The sequence below is a fragment of the Pan troglodytes genome, chromosome 3 (assembly GCF_028858775.2).
Source record: "Pan troglodytes isolate AG18354 chromosome 3, NHGRI_mPanTro3-v2.0_pri, whole genome shotgun sequence".
NCBI classification, from domain to species: Eukaryota; Metazoa; Chordata; class Mammalia; order Primates; family Hominidae; genus Pan; species Pan troglodytes.
This window is the reverse complement of record NC_072401.2, coordinates 129,266,590-129,284,762: the sequence shown is the minus strand read 5'-3', so window position 1 is coordinate 129,284,762 and position 18,173 is coordinate 129,266,590. Positions and strand designations below refer to the sequence as shown.

Sequence of the window (18,173 nt, the reverse complement as noted above, 5' to 3'; positions counted from 1 at the left end):
ATCAAGACCATCCTGGCTAACACGATGAAACCCTGTCTCTACTAAAAATACAAAAAAAAAAATTAGCTGGGCGTGGTGGCAAGCGCCTGTAGTCCCAGCTACTTGGGAGGCTGAGGCAGGAGAATGGCATGAACCCGGGAGGTGAAGGTTGCAGGGAGCCGAGATCGCGCCACTGCACTCCAGCCTAGTGACAGAGCAAGACTCCATCTCAAAAAAAAAAAAAAAAAATAGACCTGACTGGGCAAGGTGGCTCATGCCTGTAATCCCAACACTTTGAAAGATCGAGGTGGGTGGATCACTAGAGCCCAGGAGTTCAAGACTAGCCTGGGCAGCAAGGAGAAACCCTGTCTCTACAAAAAAAAAAAAAAAAAAAAAAAAAATTAGCCAGGCCTGTTGGTTTGTGCCTGCAGTCCCAGCTACTTGGGAGGCTGAGGCAGGGGAATCGCTTGAGCCCAGGAGGCAGAGGCTGCAGTGAGCAGAGATCGCGCCACTGCACACCAGTCTAGGCAAAGGGAGTGAAACCCTCTGCCAAAAAAAAAAAAAAGATTTTCTGTTTAAAATTAGACCTACACCAAAGCACATCATCTTGAAATTTCAAGAGCTGGGGATGAAGAAATGATCTTAAAAATCTCAAGCAAGGCCAGGTGCGGTGGTTCACACCTGTAATCCCAACACTCGAGGCCAGGGGTTCACCTGAGGTCAGGAGTTCGAGAACAGCTTGGCCAACATAGTGAAACCACGTCTCTACTAAATATACAAAAATTAGGCCAGGTGCAGTGGGCCACACCTGTAATCCCAGCACTTTGGGAGGCCGAGGCGGGTGGATCACCTGAGGTCAAGAGTTCGAGAACAGCCTGGCCAACATGGCGAAACCCCGTCTACTAAAAACATAAAAATTAGCTGGGTGTGGTGGCGTGTGCCTTTAATCCCATCTACTCTGGAGGCTGAGGCAGGAGAATCGCTTGAACCCGGGAGGGGAAAGTTGTACAGAGCCGAGATCACGCCACTGCACTCCAGCTTGGGCAAAAGAGTGAGATTCTGTCTGAAAAAAATAAATAGATAAATGCAAAAATTAGCCGGGTGTAGTAGCAGGTGCCTGTAATCCCAGCTACTCACGAGTCTGAGGCAGGAGAATCTCTTGAACCCAGGAGGTGAAGGTTGCAGTGAGCTAAGATCACACCATTGCACTCCACTGCAGCCTGGGCAACAAGAGCAAGACTCTGTCTCAAAAAAAAAAAAAAAATCTCAGGCCGGGCGTGGCAGCTCATCCCTATAATCCCAGCACTTTGGGAGGCTAAGGCAGGTGGATCAGGAGGTCAGGAGATCCTGGCTAACATGGTAAAACCCCATCTCCATTAAAAATACATAAAATTAGCTGGGCATGGTAGCACACACCTATAGTCCCAGCTGCTCAGTAGGCTGAGACAGGAGAATTGCTTGAACCCAGAAGGCAGAGGTTGCAGTGAGCCAAGATTGCGCCACTGCACTCTAGCCTGGGCGACACAGCAAGACTCAAAAAAAAAAAAAAAAAAAAAATCAGGAAAAAAAAAATCACTTGATAAAAAGAATGTGAATGGACTGACTTTCATAAGATGACAAAAGAAACCAAGATGACAAAAGAAAAATGCTTTTAGAATTCCAAAGAAAAATGATGCCCAACAAAGATCTGTATACCCACTCTAGAATGTTTTTAAAAGATCACTTTTTAAAAAGTATATTAAAAATAATGTCAATAACTGAGCTACCTCAACAGTTATCTCTGAAATATCTAGGCCCCCAGAACCTAAAGCCATGTTTCCTCCAGGCCAGATCCTCAGTCTGTAGCATCAGAATACCATACATTTCAGATATACTGGCATTGTTTGGCCATAAAACTACACAGTTCTCCTTATACTTTTAAAACCAGCTACCAGAACCAATTTGCTGGTCCTCCACATCACAATCCTCTCAATACCTTCCATCCCCTTTAGAGAGCTTACTTTCAATATTTGAATCTTTTGAGTGGCATTCTCCCCAAGTTTATTTTTAGTGAACTTTTACTTTGAAATAATTATACATTCAGATACAGTTGTAAGAAATAATAGAGATCTCATATATCCTGGTTTCCCCCAATGTTAACATCTCACAAAAATATACTACAACATCCCAAACAAGGTATTGACTTTGATATAAATCAATCTTAGCTTACACTTCCCCAGTTTTACTTGCACTCATTTGTGATTTAGATCAAAGCAATCCTATCACATATGTAAGTTCGTGTATCTATCGCCAGTGAAAAATGCAGAGCAGTACCACCACAAGGATCTCCTATTTCTTTTTATAAATATAACCATCTCACTCTCTTATGTACCCTCCACCAAAAATTCAATTTTCTTTTCCTTTTGCACATTAAATCACCAAAACATATATAAACCAGATATATAAATCACCAACACTTATATAAACCTTATAAATAATTAACATGAGTGTAACTTCAAAATGTATACATTTTCTGGCCAGGCCACAGAGGCTCACGCCTGTAATCCTAGCACTCTGGGAGGCCAAGGCAGCCAAATTATTTGAGGACAGGAGTTTGAGACCAGCCTGGACAATATGGTGTAATCCCGTCTCTACCAGAAACACACAAAAAAATAGTTGGGCATGGTGGAGTGACCCTGTAATCCCAGTAAGTCAGGTGGCTGAGGCACAAGACTCTCTTGAACCCAGCAGGCAAAGGCTGCAGTGAGCCAACATGGCAGCACAGCACCCCAGCCTGGGCGACACAGCGAGACTCTGTCTCAAAAAAAAAAGTCATATTTTTTCAACTTTATAAAAAACTGAAATATTATTCAAGTTAAAATTAGTCACAAGTAGAAAAACCAAGACAAAATTCTTTTTTTTGAGACAGGGTCTCACTTTGTCACCCTCCCTGGAGTGCAGTGATCATGGCTCACTGCAGTCTTGACCTCCTGAGCTCAAGTGTTCCTCCTGTCTCAGCCTCCTGAGTAGCTGAGACCACAGGCACATTCCACCAAAAAATTAGCATTAGCTAACTTTATGAATTATTTGTAGAGACAGGGTCACCCTATGTTGCCCAGGGGGCCCCGAACTCCTGGGCTCAAGCAATCTTCCTGCCTTGGCCTCCCAAAGTGCTGTGATTACAGGAATGAGCCACTGTGCCCAGCCTCCAAAATTCTTAAATCATGTTCAGAAATAAAAAATATACTTTAAGGCTGGGTGCAGTGGCTCATGCCTCTAATCCCAGCACCTTGGGAGGCCGAGGCGGGCGGATCATGAGGTCAGGAGTTCAAGACCAGCCTGACCAACATGGTGAAACCCCGTCTCTACTACAAATACAAAAATTAGGTGGGCATGGTGGCTCGCGCCTATAATTCCAGCTACTCAGGAGGCCAGGGCAGGAGAATCGCTTGAACCTGGGAGGCAGAGGTGGCAGTGAGCCAAGATCGCGCCACTGCACTCCAGCCTGGGCAATAGGGCAAGACTCCATCTCAACAACAAAAAAAATAACATTTTAAAAATTGATACAACTTATTTTCCTCACAGAATAACCCATAAGTGTCTGCTGAAGGCCAACAATTACAAATTTTAAATTGTGCTAAACTTTTCCAAATTTTACATATGTACCTAACAAACATAAAGTGCACTGACCTTATACTCCACCCAGGGTATGTCACACTTCACTCAGTCTGTAACAACTTACCCTCAATTTCACTGGGGCTGGCTGATGTCTTTTTTTAACTTCTATCCAAGGTTCTGAGTCCAAGTCAGGCAAACTGGTAGACAAACCTCTAGACATTGCTTGAAGAATACTTGTTTCACTGTTTTTCTTTGGGCTCAATGGGCTTCCAATTCTTGGAGAATTTGGGGCAGACTCTAAAATTTTAAGTTAGTTCTATAGTTAAAATGATAATGGCTTTTCTTACTTACAAAATACACTTCATTTTTTCCTTAACTGGGGCTTGATATTTTTTCACAAAAACATGATCAGTCTCAACTGTAAGCTTTCCAGTGATTTTCAAACCTGAAGGGCTCATAAGATTTACTCAAAAGTGAAGCCACTGAATAATTAAAGCATGTCACCAACTCTTACACAGACCACTACATTCATGTAAACTTCTCAAAAATATCAATGTGAGTCACTTCCTAATTATGACAGTACAACTATTAGGAAGTCAAGTTCTCTGAAAAATCTTAGATTAAAATCTATAAATTATAAGGAAATTATGGAATCTCAGTTGCTATTAAGCCATAGTTAAGCTAAATGCACACCTTATTCAAGGTAAAATTAGTCTCTTGTTCTACTAGAGTCTATACTAAAGCCATTATTACTCCTACTTTTCACATTTCCTTGGCTCAGCAAGGTTTGTCTACTGCAATAAATGCAGTGTAGTCATTTACTACTTTGGCTCATACTGAAATACTTTAAAGAGTGAAGTGTCGACCGGCCTGACCAACATGGAGAAACCCTATCTCTACTAAAAATACAAAATTAGCCGGGCGTGGTGGCACATGCCTGTAATCCCAGCTACTCAGGAGGCTGACGCAGGAGAATCGCTTGAACCTGGGAGGTGGAGGTTGCAGTGAGCCGAGATGGCGCTATTGCACTCTAGCCTGGGCAACAAAAGCGAAACTCCATCTCAAAAAAAAAAAAAAAAAAAAAGAGTAAATGTCACATCACTAACGCACACAGCCCTGGCAATAATATTAAAAGCATTTAAAAACTGTTGGAACTTAAAAGGTCTTTCTATACAGTACACTTCTGTAGGTTTATTTTTAATCAAAATGATAAAATTCAAATTGCAGCCAGGCGCAGTGGCTCACACCTACAATCCCAGCAGTTTGGGAGGCTGAGGCGGGTGGATCACAAGGTCAGGAGTTCAAGACCAGCCCGGCCAAGATGGTGAAACTCCGTGTCTACTAAAAATACAAAAAAATTAGCCAGGCCTGGTGGTGAGCGCCTGTAATCCCCACTACTCAGGAGGATGAGGCAGAGAATTGCTTGAATCCGCGAGGCAGAGGTTGCAGTGAGCTAAGATCTGCGCTCCAGCCTGGGCGACAGAGCAACTCTCTGTCTCAAAAAAAGAAAAAAAGAAAAGAAAAAGAAAAAAAATCAAATGGCTTCTTTTACAAATATTTTTTCAAAAGTCAAAGAATATTTAAATATTTTAAGTTATATTCATGTTTAGATCTGAAGATGCAATAATATGAACTTGCTTTGGACACAAGGTGTCTTCAAAAAATGTACTCTGTAACATTATGTTGTAAGCCTCAAATATACACAATAAAATTTATTTTTCAAAAATGTATACCATAAAATTCTTAACATCATTAACTCCTCTAAGTCAATTCATTGAAAATATTGAGAAGTTAAATGTTAAATGCAGAAAGCTGAAATAAATTAACACCAGCAATCTTTTGTTTAATATTTACTAAATGAAAGGCACATTTCAAGAATGGGTTTAAGAAGAGTATTTCAAGATTTTACATTCATCTACATGCTAGACATAGATGAGAGTAAAATCAGATAGCTTTAATATCTTCCCCTTGGACACATGGACTCAACCAGGACTCAACTACTAGATTACTGTATTATTTATAAAAGACTATATATTGTTTCATAACAGGAAAAGCTCTAGAGCTGTGCTGTTCAATACAGTAGGCACAGCTGGGCGTGGTGGCTCATGCCTGTAATCCCAGCACTTTGTGAGGCCGAGGTGGGCGGATCACCTAAGGTCAGGAGTTGGAGACCAGCCTGACCAACATGGCAAAACCCCATCCCTACTGAAAATACAAAAACTAGCCGGGCATGGTGGTGGGTGCCTGTAATCCCAACTACTTGGGAGGCTGAGACAGAAGAATCCCTTGAACCAAGGAGGCAGAGGTTGCAGTGAGCTGAGATCACGCCATTGCACTCCAGCCTAGGAGACACAGCAAGACTCCATCTCAAAAAAAAAAAAAAAAAAATAGAGTAGGCATTAGCTACATGCAATTATCTATCACTTCAAATGTGGCTAGTCCTGAAACATGCTCAGGACAAGAGTAAAATACACACCAGGTATTAAAGACCAGGTACTCCCAACCCTGCTAAAAAAAAATAGTGCCATTAATTTTTACACTGAGCATATAACATTTGGATCTATTAAGTTAAATTGAAATATCTATTTAAAATATTAAAATTAGTTTCATGTTTTATAATTTTAAGAATACTAAAATTTTTATAGTTATATATATGGCTCACATTTTTATTGGACAGTGGTGCTCTGTAACTTTATTAACATTACATATATCACCAATTCATTCACAAAAAAAGTACAAGTGAAATACAAGCTTTGGATGAACATTGTCTAGTTATAGGAATGGGAAAAATATTAACTCCAGAGAACACTTTTTTTTTTCTTTTTAATGAACCATACATGAAACTTTTTTTAAGAGACAAAGGATGGGCACAGTGGCTCATGCCTATAATCCCAGCACTTTGGGAGGCCGAGGCAGGCGGATCATCTGAGGTCAGGAGTTCAAGACCAGCCTGGCCAACTGGTGAAACCCCGTCTCTACTAAAAAAAAAAAAAAATACAAAAATTAGCCAGGCGTGGTGGTAGGCACCTGTAATCCCAGCTACTTGGGAGGATGAGGCAGGAAAATCACTTGAACCCAGGAGGCGGAGGTTGCAGTGAGCCACTGCACTCCAGCCTGGGGGACAAGAACAAGACTTTGTCTCAAAAACAAAACAAAAAAAAGAGACAGGGCCTCTTACAGCTGTACAGTGCCATGATCATAGCTCACTACAGCCTCAAACTCCTGGGCTCAAGTAATCCTCCCAACTCCGCCTGCTGAATAACTAGTACTACACATGCACACCACCACACCCAGTCAACATAAAAATACATATATTTTGTAGACTGGGTCTCACTTTGTTACCCAGGCTGGCCTTGAACTCCTGGCCTCAAGCAATCCTCTCACCTCAATCTCTAAAGCGCTGCGATTATAGGCATGAGCTACTGCACCTGGCCCAGAGAACTCTATTTCTAATACTATGAATTATCAATGTTCATACTAAATAAAGCCTTAAAAGTAGATGAAGAGCTGGGCTCGGTGGCTCATGCCTATAATCCCAGCACTTTGGGGGGCCGAGACAGGTGGATCACCTGAAGTCAGGAGTTCGAGACCAGCCTGACCAACATGGTGAAAACCCGTCTCTACTAAAAATACAAAAAAATAGCCGGGCGTGGCAGCACACACCTGTAGTCCCAGCTACCCGGGAAGCTGAGGCAGGAGAATTGCTTGAACCTGGGAGGCGGAGTCTGCAGTGAGCAGAGATTGTGCCATTGCACTCCAGCCTGGGCAACGGAGCAAGACACCATCTCTTAAAAAAAAAAAAAAAAATTATGAGTTTTTGGTATGTCACCCAGTCTGGCCTCAGAACTCCTGGGCTCAAGCATCCTCCAAACTTTACCTCCCAAGTAGCTGGGACTACAGGCGTACACCCCCACACTCAGATGCTTGTTATAAAATTATCTCTAAATGTTATTTAAGCTTGAATTATGCTTAAATACTTCTACTGGGAAGTAAAGTATTTCAATATATTCGCCAACACATATGCTTAGAAATGAAATGACATTAAAACACTAAAGAATTTGGGTAAGACAAGAAAACGTACAATTCTTAGAATAAGACTCGTAAACGTGTTAACCTCATAATTAATTTATATATATGCTCTGTGTGGTCTGCTGCATCTTTTTTTTTTAATAATGAAAAGACTTCAAACTATACATCTGAACGGATTAAGGGTAATAGTAAACCCCTAATCTTCCAAGACAAAATGAGTTTAAATGACTTAGATTACCTGATATTAAACTACTTAGAAACAAAAAAAAATTTAGATACATATATTTAATACTTGTTTTAATTTGTAAGAACACAGAAAATTTATCTTTGCTGCTTTTATTAACTGAGAATTATCAGTGGCCGGGCACAGTGGCTCACGCCTGTAATCCCACCATTTTAGGAGGCTGAGGTGGGCTGATCACAAGGTCAGGAGTTCGAGACAAGCCTGACCAACATGGTGAAACTCCATCTCTACTAAAAATACAAAAATAAGCCAAGCGTGGTGGCACACACCTGTAATCTCAGCTACTCGGGAGGCTGAGGCAAGAGAATTGCTTGAATCCAGGAGGCGGAAGTTGCAGTGAGCCGAGACTGCGCCACTGTACTCCAGCCTGAGCGACAGAGTGAGACTCCGTCTCAACAACAACAACAAAAATATCAACTGAACTCTCCAAAGATAAATCACCATATACATTTCATCTCTGGTATGATTTTTTTTTTGTATCTTGGGAGGATCACAGTTCTGGGTAATTAAAAAGGTTTCCTGAAAAAAGGATTATATATTTTATGCGTGGCACTTTTTAAAATTCTCATTGAGTGGTGCTAAGAGTCAAGGGAAAAAAAGAAGAAAAGAAAGAAAAACACTACATTACAGTGCCCTTGTGAAGATTATTAAAATTTAAAAAAAGAAAAAAACCCAACATTGTCAGGTACCTGACCTTTCAATTCTGATGAATGAAATCCTTTCATTTAAGAGTTAATAGTAAAATACTAACAATATCCATAAAACTGCAAAACCTATGTTTCAGAAGTAATCTTACCATTCCTATAATCAATGTTTTCTGGTGCATAAAGGTAGACTTCTGCTCAGTTCAACCCCTATTAGAAAATTCAACCTCCAGATAGGAAAAAAAATAGAAATTTTAATCTCTTTGATGAAGAAGACCAATTATGTTAGAATATTTTACCATACAAATCCCTCAGAAATCATAAAGAGTTATGTTGTTAAAATTTTAAGGTCTTCAAATTTGAGATTAAAATGATATATAGTTTCACTACTTTTCTCTACTCATAGATACATATAAGCACAGTCTATGCTTCTTATCTCTATTTCCACTTCAAATTTTTGGTGACATAGTACTCTCCATTGACTTAAAGAAACTAGGCTTTCTTATCACTAGGAAATTATTAAGGTCAGAAATTTGGGAATTCATGGAAAGAGGTGATTTACATATTTATTCCTATGACCTAATGTGAATCAGCATAATTCTAAGAACCCTCCATCTTCCTATATTTCTTCATTAACCATCTAGTTTCTGATATATAATCTAAATAACCTAAAATTTGACATTTTAACATATACTGGCTTGTTTCAGACAATATGTATGTGCATGCATCTGAGTGTATATTAAAAAACACAAAAATGTACGACATTATGATTTTATTCTTATAATTTTATTAGTATGCATAAATGGTTAATGGACAGGCATTACCAACTTGACTGACCTATCTTACCTACCCTGCAGAGAAAGTATATGCTATTTTATCTAACTTACCCAATGCCTTGTGAACCCAATGTTCATAAGCTAGCTAAAACTATCATCTTGGACCCAAGTTGATATCATAAATAAATCTAACTTATATAATCACCCATTATATCTTAACAAAAAATAAATTAAAAACCACTAGCTAAAATAATGTCACTTTTCTTCAGCTTTTAAAATGCCTGTCCAAGTTGCTTACTGGGATTAGAAGCAGAAGGCTGACAAAGAAACATATGATAAAAATAGTGTGAGACTGTCCATCATCGATGCTTTGTTGATGGGACGTCCTCTCATACTGATGTATCAAAAATACATTTTGAAGAGTAAAGGAAGAAATAACCTCATCCAGTTCTTAAATTCCTTACCCCTTAAGTGTCCACATTAATAAGTCTTACGTCCAAGTGAAACATCATGACAATATCTGAGTTTTACAATGTACACTACACTGAAAGGCAAATCGAATAGCAAAGTACTTAAGAATCTGGGAAATGCTACTCAATCCCCTCTTTTTCTGCTTTATTCATCTGGACACAAGTACATAACCCTGGAAACAGAAAACATAATCTTGCGGTATTTCCAGAATAATAATAATTAACTTTCCCACCATGAATAAAAGCAGCCCATGCAGCCCAGGCCAATTACACAGAAATAGGCAGCTCCTATAAAAAGAGTAGCAGTCCTCTGGTCTGTCTCTCATTATCGCAAAGGTGGTTATCTCCACTGCAGTGTTGGCCCAACTTCCTTCACCAAGAGGTGGGAATAGACATTCTTGAACAGAAGACAGTCTGATCGCTTTCATTTTTGCAGCAGGATTTGTTCCAGTATTTATAAAGGCATTTCAGTGAGTCACCTATTCCACTGCATATTCCGATCAAATGACATCCAAGAGCTTCAGAAGATCATCACCCTGACTGAAAAAAGTTTAAGCACACATTTTTTCCCAAGAGGGAATGTCTTAAAAATGATCCAGGAAAAAATTATTAACATTAAATCTTTTGGAAATTCTAAACACAACCAAATTAAACAGAACCCCAATTCTGATTTAGAATGTAGGTCATTTTATCTTTCCAAGACAAGATTAAAGCATATTGGTAACAAAATTAAAGGAAGACTACCCCACTCTTGAGTATAAGACCTTTTTAGAATAATCCAATCATACTATTCCAATTTTACAGGGGAAAACGATACATATCTATAGTTATTTAGTAAAAATAAAAGATAGAAACTCCATACATGACAAAGTACACATATAATTTAAGAACAAGAAACATAAGACAGCTTTCCTCATAATTCTTAAATCCTTATTTAATTTGTAACTCTGTGAGTGAGGCAATATGAATACAAAATGGGACATCAAAAGTCTTTCAGTTAGCTTTAATTTTCCTATCAAATCTAAATAAACTAAAAATAAATAAATAAGTAAGTAAATTGGACCAAATAACCCACTGTTACATCGTTTGCTCTAGAAGAAAAGATGTTACCTGTATGTGAGCAAAAGGCTTGGCCTGGTACAAACTCTGGACAATCAATCAGTTGAGAGAAGTCTGTTGGTGGCACACTGCGTGGAGGAGGGCCTGGAATTGGCCATTTTTCTGGTTCTATCTTTTTTCTCATTTTCTCATTCACAATTTCTACTTCTGTGCTATCCTTCAGTGCCTATTAACAGAAATTGAGCTATTAAAATTATGAGCTATTTCACTGTCTGTGCTATACTTCTAAGAACCTAAAAATTTGAAAATCTGAAATTAGCAAACTAATTTGCAGTTAAGATTCTAAAAAATCCATAAGTTAACCACATAGAACACAAGTTTTAAAATCATTTGCACCTGTAAGGTAACAAATATCCTGATCTCCCACTTATTTAACTTCAGATGATATATTTTTCACAATTAGAACAGTCATTTAAGGAATACTGAATCAGCTAGAAGCAAATTGACTTTTACTATTTTCTTCTCTCTCTCATATTTCCTTGTCTTCCATTAAAATATTACCAAATAAAATGTAGGCATTTTATTATTGTAATAATTACCACAATTTATTGAATAATAAGTACTACATGTACTCATGATTCCTCACAATACCTCATAAGGAAGGTATCACCCCTACATATAGATGAGGAAACTGAGGCTCAAAGAAATAAACTTAATCAAAGTTCACAGATCTAGTATGAGACAACACCAGGACTCAAACCACTATCTATCTACAACTAAAAGTCTTAGCCATTAGGCAAAGGTGCCTCCCCAATATGTACTACAAGGATAAAACAAAACTAGGCCAAAATTTCTTCAAGGTACAAACTAAATCCTTATTGGTTTAACTTCTCACTGAAATACAGGAGTACTCACCTTTTAGAAATTAGGATAAATACAAAATGTATAATATAAAAACAATATAAAGTTATATGTACATTAACTTATAAAAATTAAAGCCCACTACATTTTAGCTGGAGAACATGCTGTATATAATTAAGAACATTAACTGGGCCAGGTGCTCATGCCTGTAATCCCAACACTTTGGGAGACTGGGGCGGGTGGATCACGAGGTCAGGAGATTGAGACCATCTTGGCCAATACAGTGAAACCTCATCTCTACTAAAAATACAGAAATTAGCTGGGCATGGTGGCATGTGCCTGTAATCCCAGCTACTTGGGAGGCAGAGGCAGGAGAATCACTTGAACCAGGGAGCTGGAGGTTGCAGTGAGCCGAGATGGCGCCACTGGACTCCAGCCTGGAGACAGAGCAAGATTCCATCTCAAAAAAAAAAAGAACATTATCCATTCAGAAATGAACAGATTTTGAAAAAAGAACCTACTCTTGCTCTTAATATTAGTATGGTACTTAACTCTCAAGTTATATTTTCCAAAACCGGGCATTTCTTTTTTTATTATTATTATTTTTATTTTTTGAGACGGAGTCTCACTCTGTCACCCAGGCTACAGTGCAGTGTTGTCAACTTGGCTCACTGCAACCTCCGCCTCCCAAGTTCAAGCAATTCTCTGCCTCAGCCTTCGGAGTAGCTGGGATTACAGGCACCCACTACCACACCCGGCTAATTTTTTTGTACTTTTAGTAGAGACGGGGTTTCACCAAGTTGGCCAGGCTGGTCTTGAACTCCTGACCTCATGATCCACCCGCCTCGGCCTCCCAAAATGCAGGATTACAGGTGTGAGCCACCACAGCTGGCCATAATTGGGGATTCCTTTAAATTACAATTAGGACTTATTTTAAATGAAACTCCTTTGAGAAGGGAGTCTGAAATATAAAATGGAGAAAGATAGGAAAGAATCCTATGGTGAAAGCTTTAGATGAGTAAAATCAGTGTATTTTTCCCAACATATATTTTCCTCATTTTGTCCACTGAAAGACCTAGAAGCAATGACACCCCAGTAGCAAACAGTATGCCCAGCATCCAGACCACTGCAACAACATGGATGAATGTCAAAAACTACCAATGAAAAGAACTCAGAGACAGAAGAAATCAATTTACACAAATGCCAAGAACAAACTAATCTAATCTATGATATGAAAATCAGAAAAGTTGTTGGAGAGGCTGTGTGACACTGACTAGAAAGAGCCATGAAGGAAGTTTTTAGAATATTCTACATCTTGCTTGGGGTAATGCTTATGTTTAATTTTCAAAACTCACAGTGAACATCTAAGATCGCTGTATTTTACCATGTATTATCTATCCCTGAATGTAAAAAAAAAAACAAAAACAAAACTCCTTGAAACTTTCCCATATGTTTAAATTTTCCAAAGTAAAGTTGTGGAAAAAGACTGCTAGTAGTGTTGGTTAGAATGTGAAGCAAGTCAAACTCCCAATAGTGGTGGTTTTGATTGGTTTGATACTTTAAAAAAATGTTTAGCAGTATCTACAAAAGGTAATCACACATTTATGCCCTGTTACCCACCAGTTTCCCAGGAAAATAAATGCTTATGTTCACCCAGAAATATCTATGACAACGTTCACAGTAGCATCAAAGACCCAAAGTGGAAAGAACCCAAATATGTCTATCAATAGGAGCACAGAAAAATTAACTGTTGCCGGGCACGGTGGCTCAAGCCTGTAATCCCAGCACTTTGGGAGGCCGAGGTGAGTGGATCACCTGAGATCAGGAGTTCAAGACCAGCCTGGCCAACATGGTGAAACCCTGTCTCTACCAAAAATACAAAAACTTAGCCAGGCTTGGTGGTGGGTGCCTGTAATCCCAGCTACTCGGGAGGCTGAGGCAGGAGAATCGCTTGAAACTGGGAGGTGGAAGTTGCAGTGAGCTGAGATCAGGTCAGTACAACTCCAGCCTGGGCCACAGAGTGAGAGCGGTCTCAAAAAAAAGGAAGAAAGCAAGAAAAGAAAGATTGGTTAACTGTTATATTCATACAATGGAAAAACTACCAAAAAACAGAAAGTAAACAACTGCTATACACCAATATGAATAAATCTCACAGAAATAACTTCAGAAATAAAATCAGATATAAAAGTCATAACACCATTTATGTGAAGTTCAAAAACAGGAGAGAGGCCTCTTAAAAGGGAGAGCAGTGGTACTGACTAGGAGGGTACAGAAAGCAGCTTGCTTGAGTCTTGAAAATGTTCTGTATCTTAATCTGGATGGCAGTTACCTGACCGTATACATAGGAAAAAAAATCATCTCTAATCTTATGAGTTACAATATATAATGTATAAAGGCCAGGCACGGTGGCTCACACCTGTAATCCCAGCACTTTGGGAGGCTGAGGCAGGCAGATCATGAGACTCCATCTCAAAATAAATAAATAAATAAAATAATAATAATGTATAAATTATGCCTCAATTTAAAAGAAAATATTTAAAGAAAAACTTGTGGGATGAAAAGCTCAAAGTTCTTTATGTACAGCTACTAAAGCCTCTTCCAACATATGCTTTTTATAAAAAATAAAAAAAGAGGAGGCCAGGCGCGGTGGCTCACACCTGTAATCCCAGCACTTTGGGAGGCCGAGACGGGCGGATTACCTGAGGTCAGGAGTTCCAGACCAGCCTGGCCAACATGGCAAAAACCCGTCTCTACTAAAATACAAAAATTAGCCAGGCGTGGTGGCAGGCGCTTGTAATCCCAGCTACTCGGGAGGCTGAGGCGGAAGAATCGCTTGAACCTAGGAGGCAGAGGTTGTAGTGAGCCAAGATCATGCCACCGCACTCCAACCTGGGTGACAGAGTGAGACTCTGTCTCAAAAAAAAAAAAAAAAAAAAAAGAGGAAGGGGCATAACAAACATTGTATGTAGTAAGGTATCATAGTATTCTCTTACATAAACAAACTATCTCAGGAGGAAGACACAAGAAAGAAGTAACACTGACCACTACCAAGGCAGGTAATTCATTCATTGTTGGTGGAAAAATGGGAAAAAAAAAATTTTACCATATACCTTTTTTTTCCTTGGACAATCACTGGAAGATAACCATATACCCTTTTGAGTTTTGAATTTTGTGTAATTTATTTCCTATTTAGAAATAATAAATGTAAAAGGGAAATGAAGAACACAGAAAGTGAAACATTCATCACTCAGGCCATAAAAGGATCATATAAAAATTACACCATGCACAAAATTAAGGTAAAGACCTAGAAGAAACAGAGTTATAAAACCAAGCCTTGGTAATCCTGAACTCCTAAACAATGAGTTACTGGGTACATCAGTATTTTCCAGTATCTGAGGTTTTAACTGACTTTAATTATTAATTTTGGTTCTTTTCTTAATGATACAGACCTACTACTATGAATAACTACCAATGCCGGAATACATAGATGTTGCATTCTTACTGCCTGGTAGTAAGAGAAAGACTTGAATGTGCAAAGACCTGGAGATAAAAAGAAAAGAGCACAAGTTTTGAGGAACCACAAGTTCAGACAATTTAGAAAACAAGGTTTGAGATGAAAGTAGCAGGCACAGTTCTGAGGCTGATATTATATTAATTATTCCTCTAAATCCTCATACTCTATTATAGCTTAAGTATTATTTGCTGTATTTTAACAAGATAATTGAAGCATGAAGATATTATGTTAATTGCTTAGTTATACAACTGGTAAGCTATAGAACCAAGATCAATTCGCTCTAACAAATGGAAGACACAAAAAGCTTTCAATTATGGGGAAGACATCGAGAATGCAGTAAGCTAAAAAATAAATGAGCAGAGAAGAATCAGATTCAACAAGTTTGGTTTGTGTTTGCATACTCTACCAGGGCAGATACGGGTATCACCTAAAGTATTTTGCTTCTCTTGAGAGTTTTTCAAGAAAGGAAAAACTTGAGCATATTCAAATACATATGGGAAGAAGCTGGTTAAAATGAAATGCATGAAGATAAAGGAGTTATCAACAGAAAGACATCGTTTAAGACTAACAATAATAGCAAATGCTTACTTATTTAGAGCTTACTACATTTGCCAGATACTTTCATTAACACAATTCATCCTCATGACAACCCTAGGAAATATATATTACTGTCTCAGGACACTGACAATAGTCACAGAGCTACAAGGGACATATTCATAGGTCCATGATCTTGATATGTTAACACTGCAATGCTTAATGAAGCCTTACTTTCTCAACAGAAAAAGAACACCTTTCCTACTATTACAAATGGTAGGTGCATAATGAATGTTAAGTGAATGCAGACTTATGTTCTTCTAAATTGCTATGCTTATGTGTTTCTGCTTTTCAATAGTGGTGTTATTTTTTACTGTATCATTAGCTACTGTATCAGTGCTAACCATAACAGTAGCTCAAAGCTTCCTTTTAAAAATCCTTCCTTACTGCTGTAGGTTGTAAAAACAAAATGTCAATGATCTTAAAATTGTGCTTGAGGATTTAATGGGACTACAAACAGACCAAAAAGGCATACAATAATAAAATTACAACTACATTCATACAGAAGTAGACAGGGAAAAAATGGCAACAACTTCATAAAAAACGGCAGCTGAGTTGGCTACAGCACTTTGCTATAGCACAATGGCAGCAGTTAATAAACTCATTCTAATGTCGGCAGCGGTAGCTCATGCCTGTAATCCCAGCACTTTGGGAAGCTGAGGCAGGAAGATCACTTGAGGCCAGGAGTTCGAGACCAACCTGGCCAACATGGTGAAACTCCATCTCTACTAAAAAATGAAAATAAATAAATAAGTAAATAAATAAACTCATTCTACCATGAATCATAATATTTGCTCTAAGAGCAAATTTTGCAAAAAAAAAAACTAATTTTCTCTGTTAATTACAATATATAGAAACCTTATATACTTATCTATAAACAAATGCAATAATGACATTGCTTACAGTAATTATTTTCATGAAACCAAGAATCATTAATTATACACCAACAAATCATTATTTTACATTATTTTCAAAACATGGACTTTACTATAGTAAAATCAATTCTCCTGTCTCAGCCTCCCAAATAGCTGGGATTACAGGCACGTCACCATGTCCAGCTAATTTTTGTATTTTAGTAGAGACAGAGTTTGACCATGTTGACCAAGCTGGTGTCAAACTCCTGACCTCAAGTGATCCATCGGCCTTGGCCTCCCAAAGTGCTGGGATTACAGGCATGAGCCACCGCGCCCAGCCCTGTAGTTGATTTTTAAAACACGAAGCACACGTGTTCAAAAACTTGCTATTCAAAGAAGCCTGTTAAGAAATGAAGCCAGGCGCGGTGGCTCATTCCTGTAATCCCAGCACTTTGGGAGGCCAAGGCAGGTGGATCACCTGAGGTAGAAGTTTGAGACCAGCCTGACCAACATGGTGAAACCCTGTCTCTACTAAAAAATACAAAAATTAGCCAGGCATGGTGGCAGGCGCCTGTAATCCCAGCTACTCGGGAGGCTGAGGCAGGAGACTCGCTTGAACCCAGGAAACGCAGGTTGCAGTGAGCTGAGATCACGCCATTACACTCCAACCTGGGTGACAGAGCAAGACTCTGTCTCAAAAACAAAAACAAAAAACAAAAAACAAAAAAAAAAAAAAGAAAAGAAAATGAAAAGACAAAAACTAGGAAAAAATATTTGCAAAATACATAATGGACTTGTATCCAGAATGAAGAACTCATACAATTATCTTTTAAAAAACACTTCAATAATAATGAATAAAAAATCTGAACAGACATTTCCACTAATAAGGTATGCAGACAAAAAAGCACATGAAAAACTGCTAACAACTTTAATCATTAGTGAAATGCAAATTAAAACCACAATGAGTCCAGGCGTGGTGGCTCACGCCTGTAATCCCAGCACTTTGGGAGGCTGAGGCGGGCAGATCATAAGGTCAAAAGATCAAGACCATCCTGGCCAACATGGTGAAACCCCCATCCCTACTAAAAACACAAAAGTTAGATAGGCGTGGTGGCGTGCACCTGTAGTACCAGCTGCTTGGGAGGCTGAGGCAGGAGAATCACTTGAACCCAGGAGGCGGAGGTTGCAGTGAGCCAAGATCGCACCAGAACACTCCAGCATGGGCGACAGAGAGAGAGACTGTCTCAAAAAACAAACAAAAAAACACAATCAGGCCAGGCGCGCGGTAGCTCACGCCTGTAATCCCAGCACTTTGGGAGGCCAAGGCGGATGGATCGCCTGAAAGTCAGGAGTTCGAGACCAGCCTGGCCAACATGGTGAAATCTCGTCTCTATTAAAAATATTAAAAAATTAGCTGAGCGTGGTGGCAGGCGCCTGTAATCCCAGATACTTGGGAGGCTGAGGCAGGAGAATTGCTTGAATCCGGGAGGTGGAGGTTGCAGTGAGCCAAGATCATGGCATTGCACTCCACTCTAGCCTGGGCAACAAGAGC

At 39.1% G+C, this 18,173-nt stretch overlaps 1 protein-coding gene across 36 annotated transcripts in view; it reads right to left on the bottom strand.

Moving 5' to 3' along the window:
- Positions 1-18,173, bottom strand: part of LARP1B (La ribonucleoprotein 1B) — a 154,099-nt gene that overhangs the window by 98,427 nt on the left and 37,499 nt on the right. For 33 of the 36 annotated variants that reach the window (XR_010156153.1, XR_010156164.1, XR_010156157.1 and 30 more), the window contains 2 exons: positions 10,850-11,024; positions 3,701-3,873 (listed from right to left, as the gene is read on the bottom strand). Coding sequence is in view for 29 of the 36 variants with exons in the window: in XM_009448269.5 (XP_009446544.1) it covers positions 3,701-3,873; positions 10,850-11,024 (348 nt within the window). In the remaining 7 variants the exon portion in view is untranslated. Of the gene's footprint in view, positions 1-3,700; positions 3,874-9,260; positions 10,280-10,849; positions 11,025-18,173 lie in introns of those variants that run through there. The other 3 variants (XM_063808305.1, XM_016952198.4, NM_001362318.1) reach the window with 2 other exon arrangements.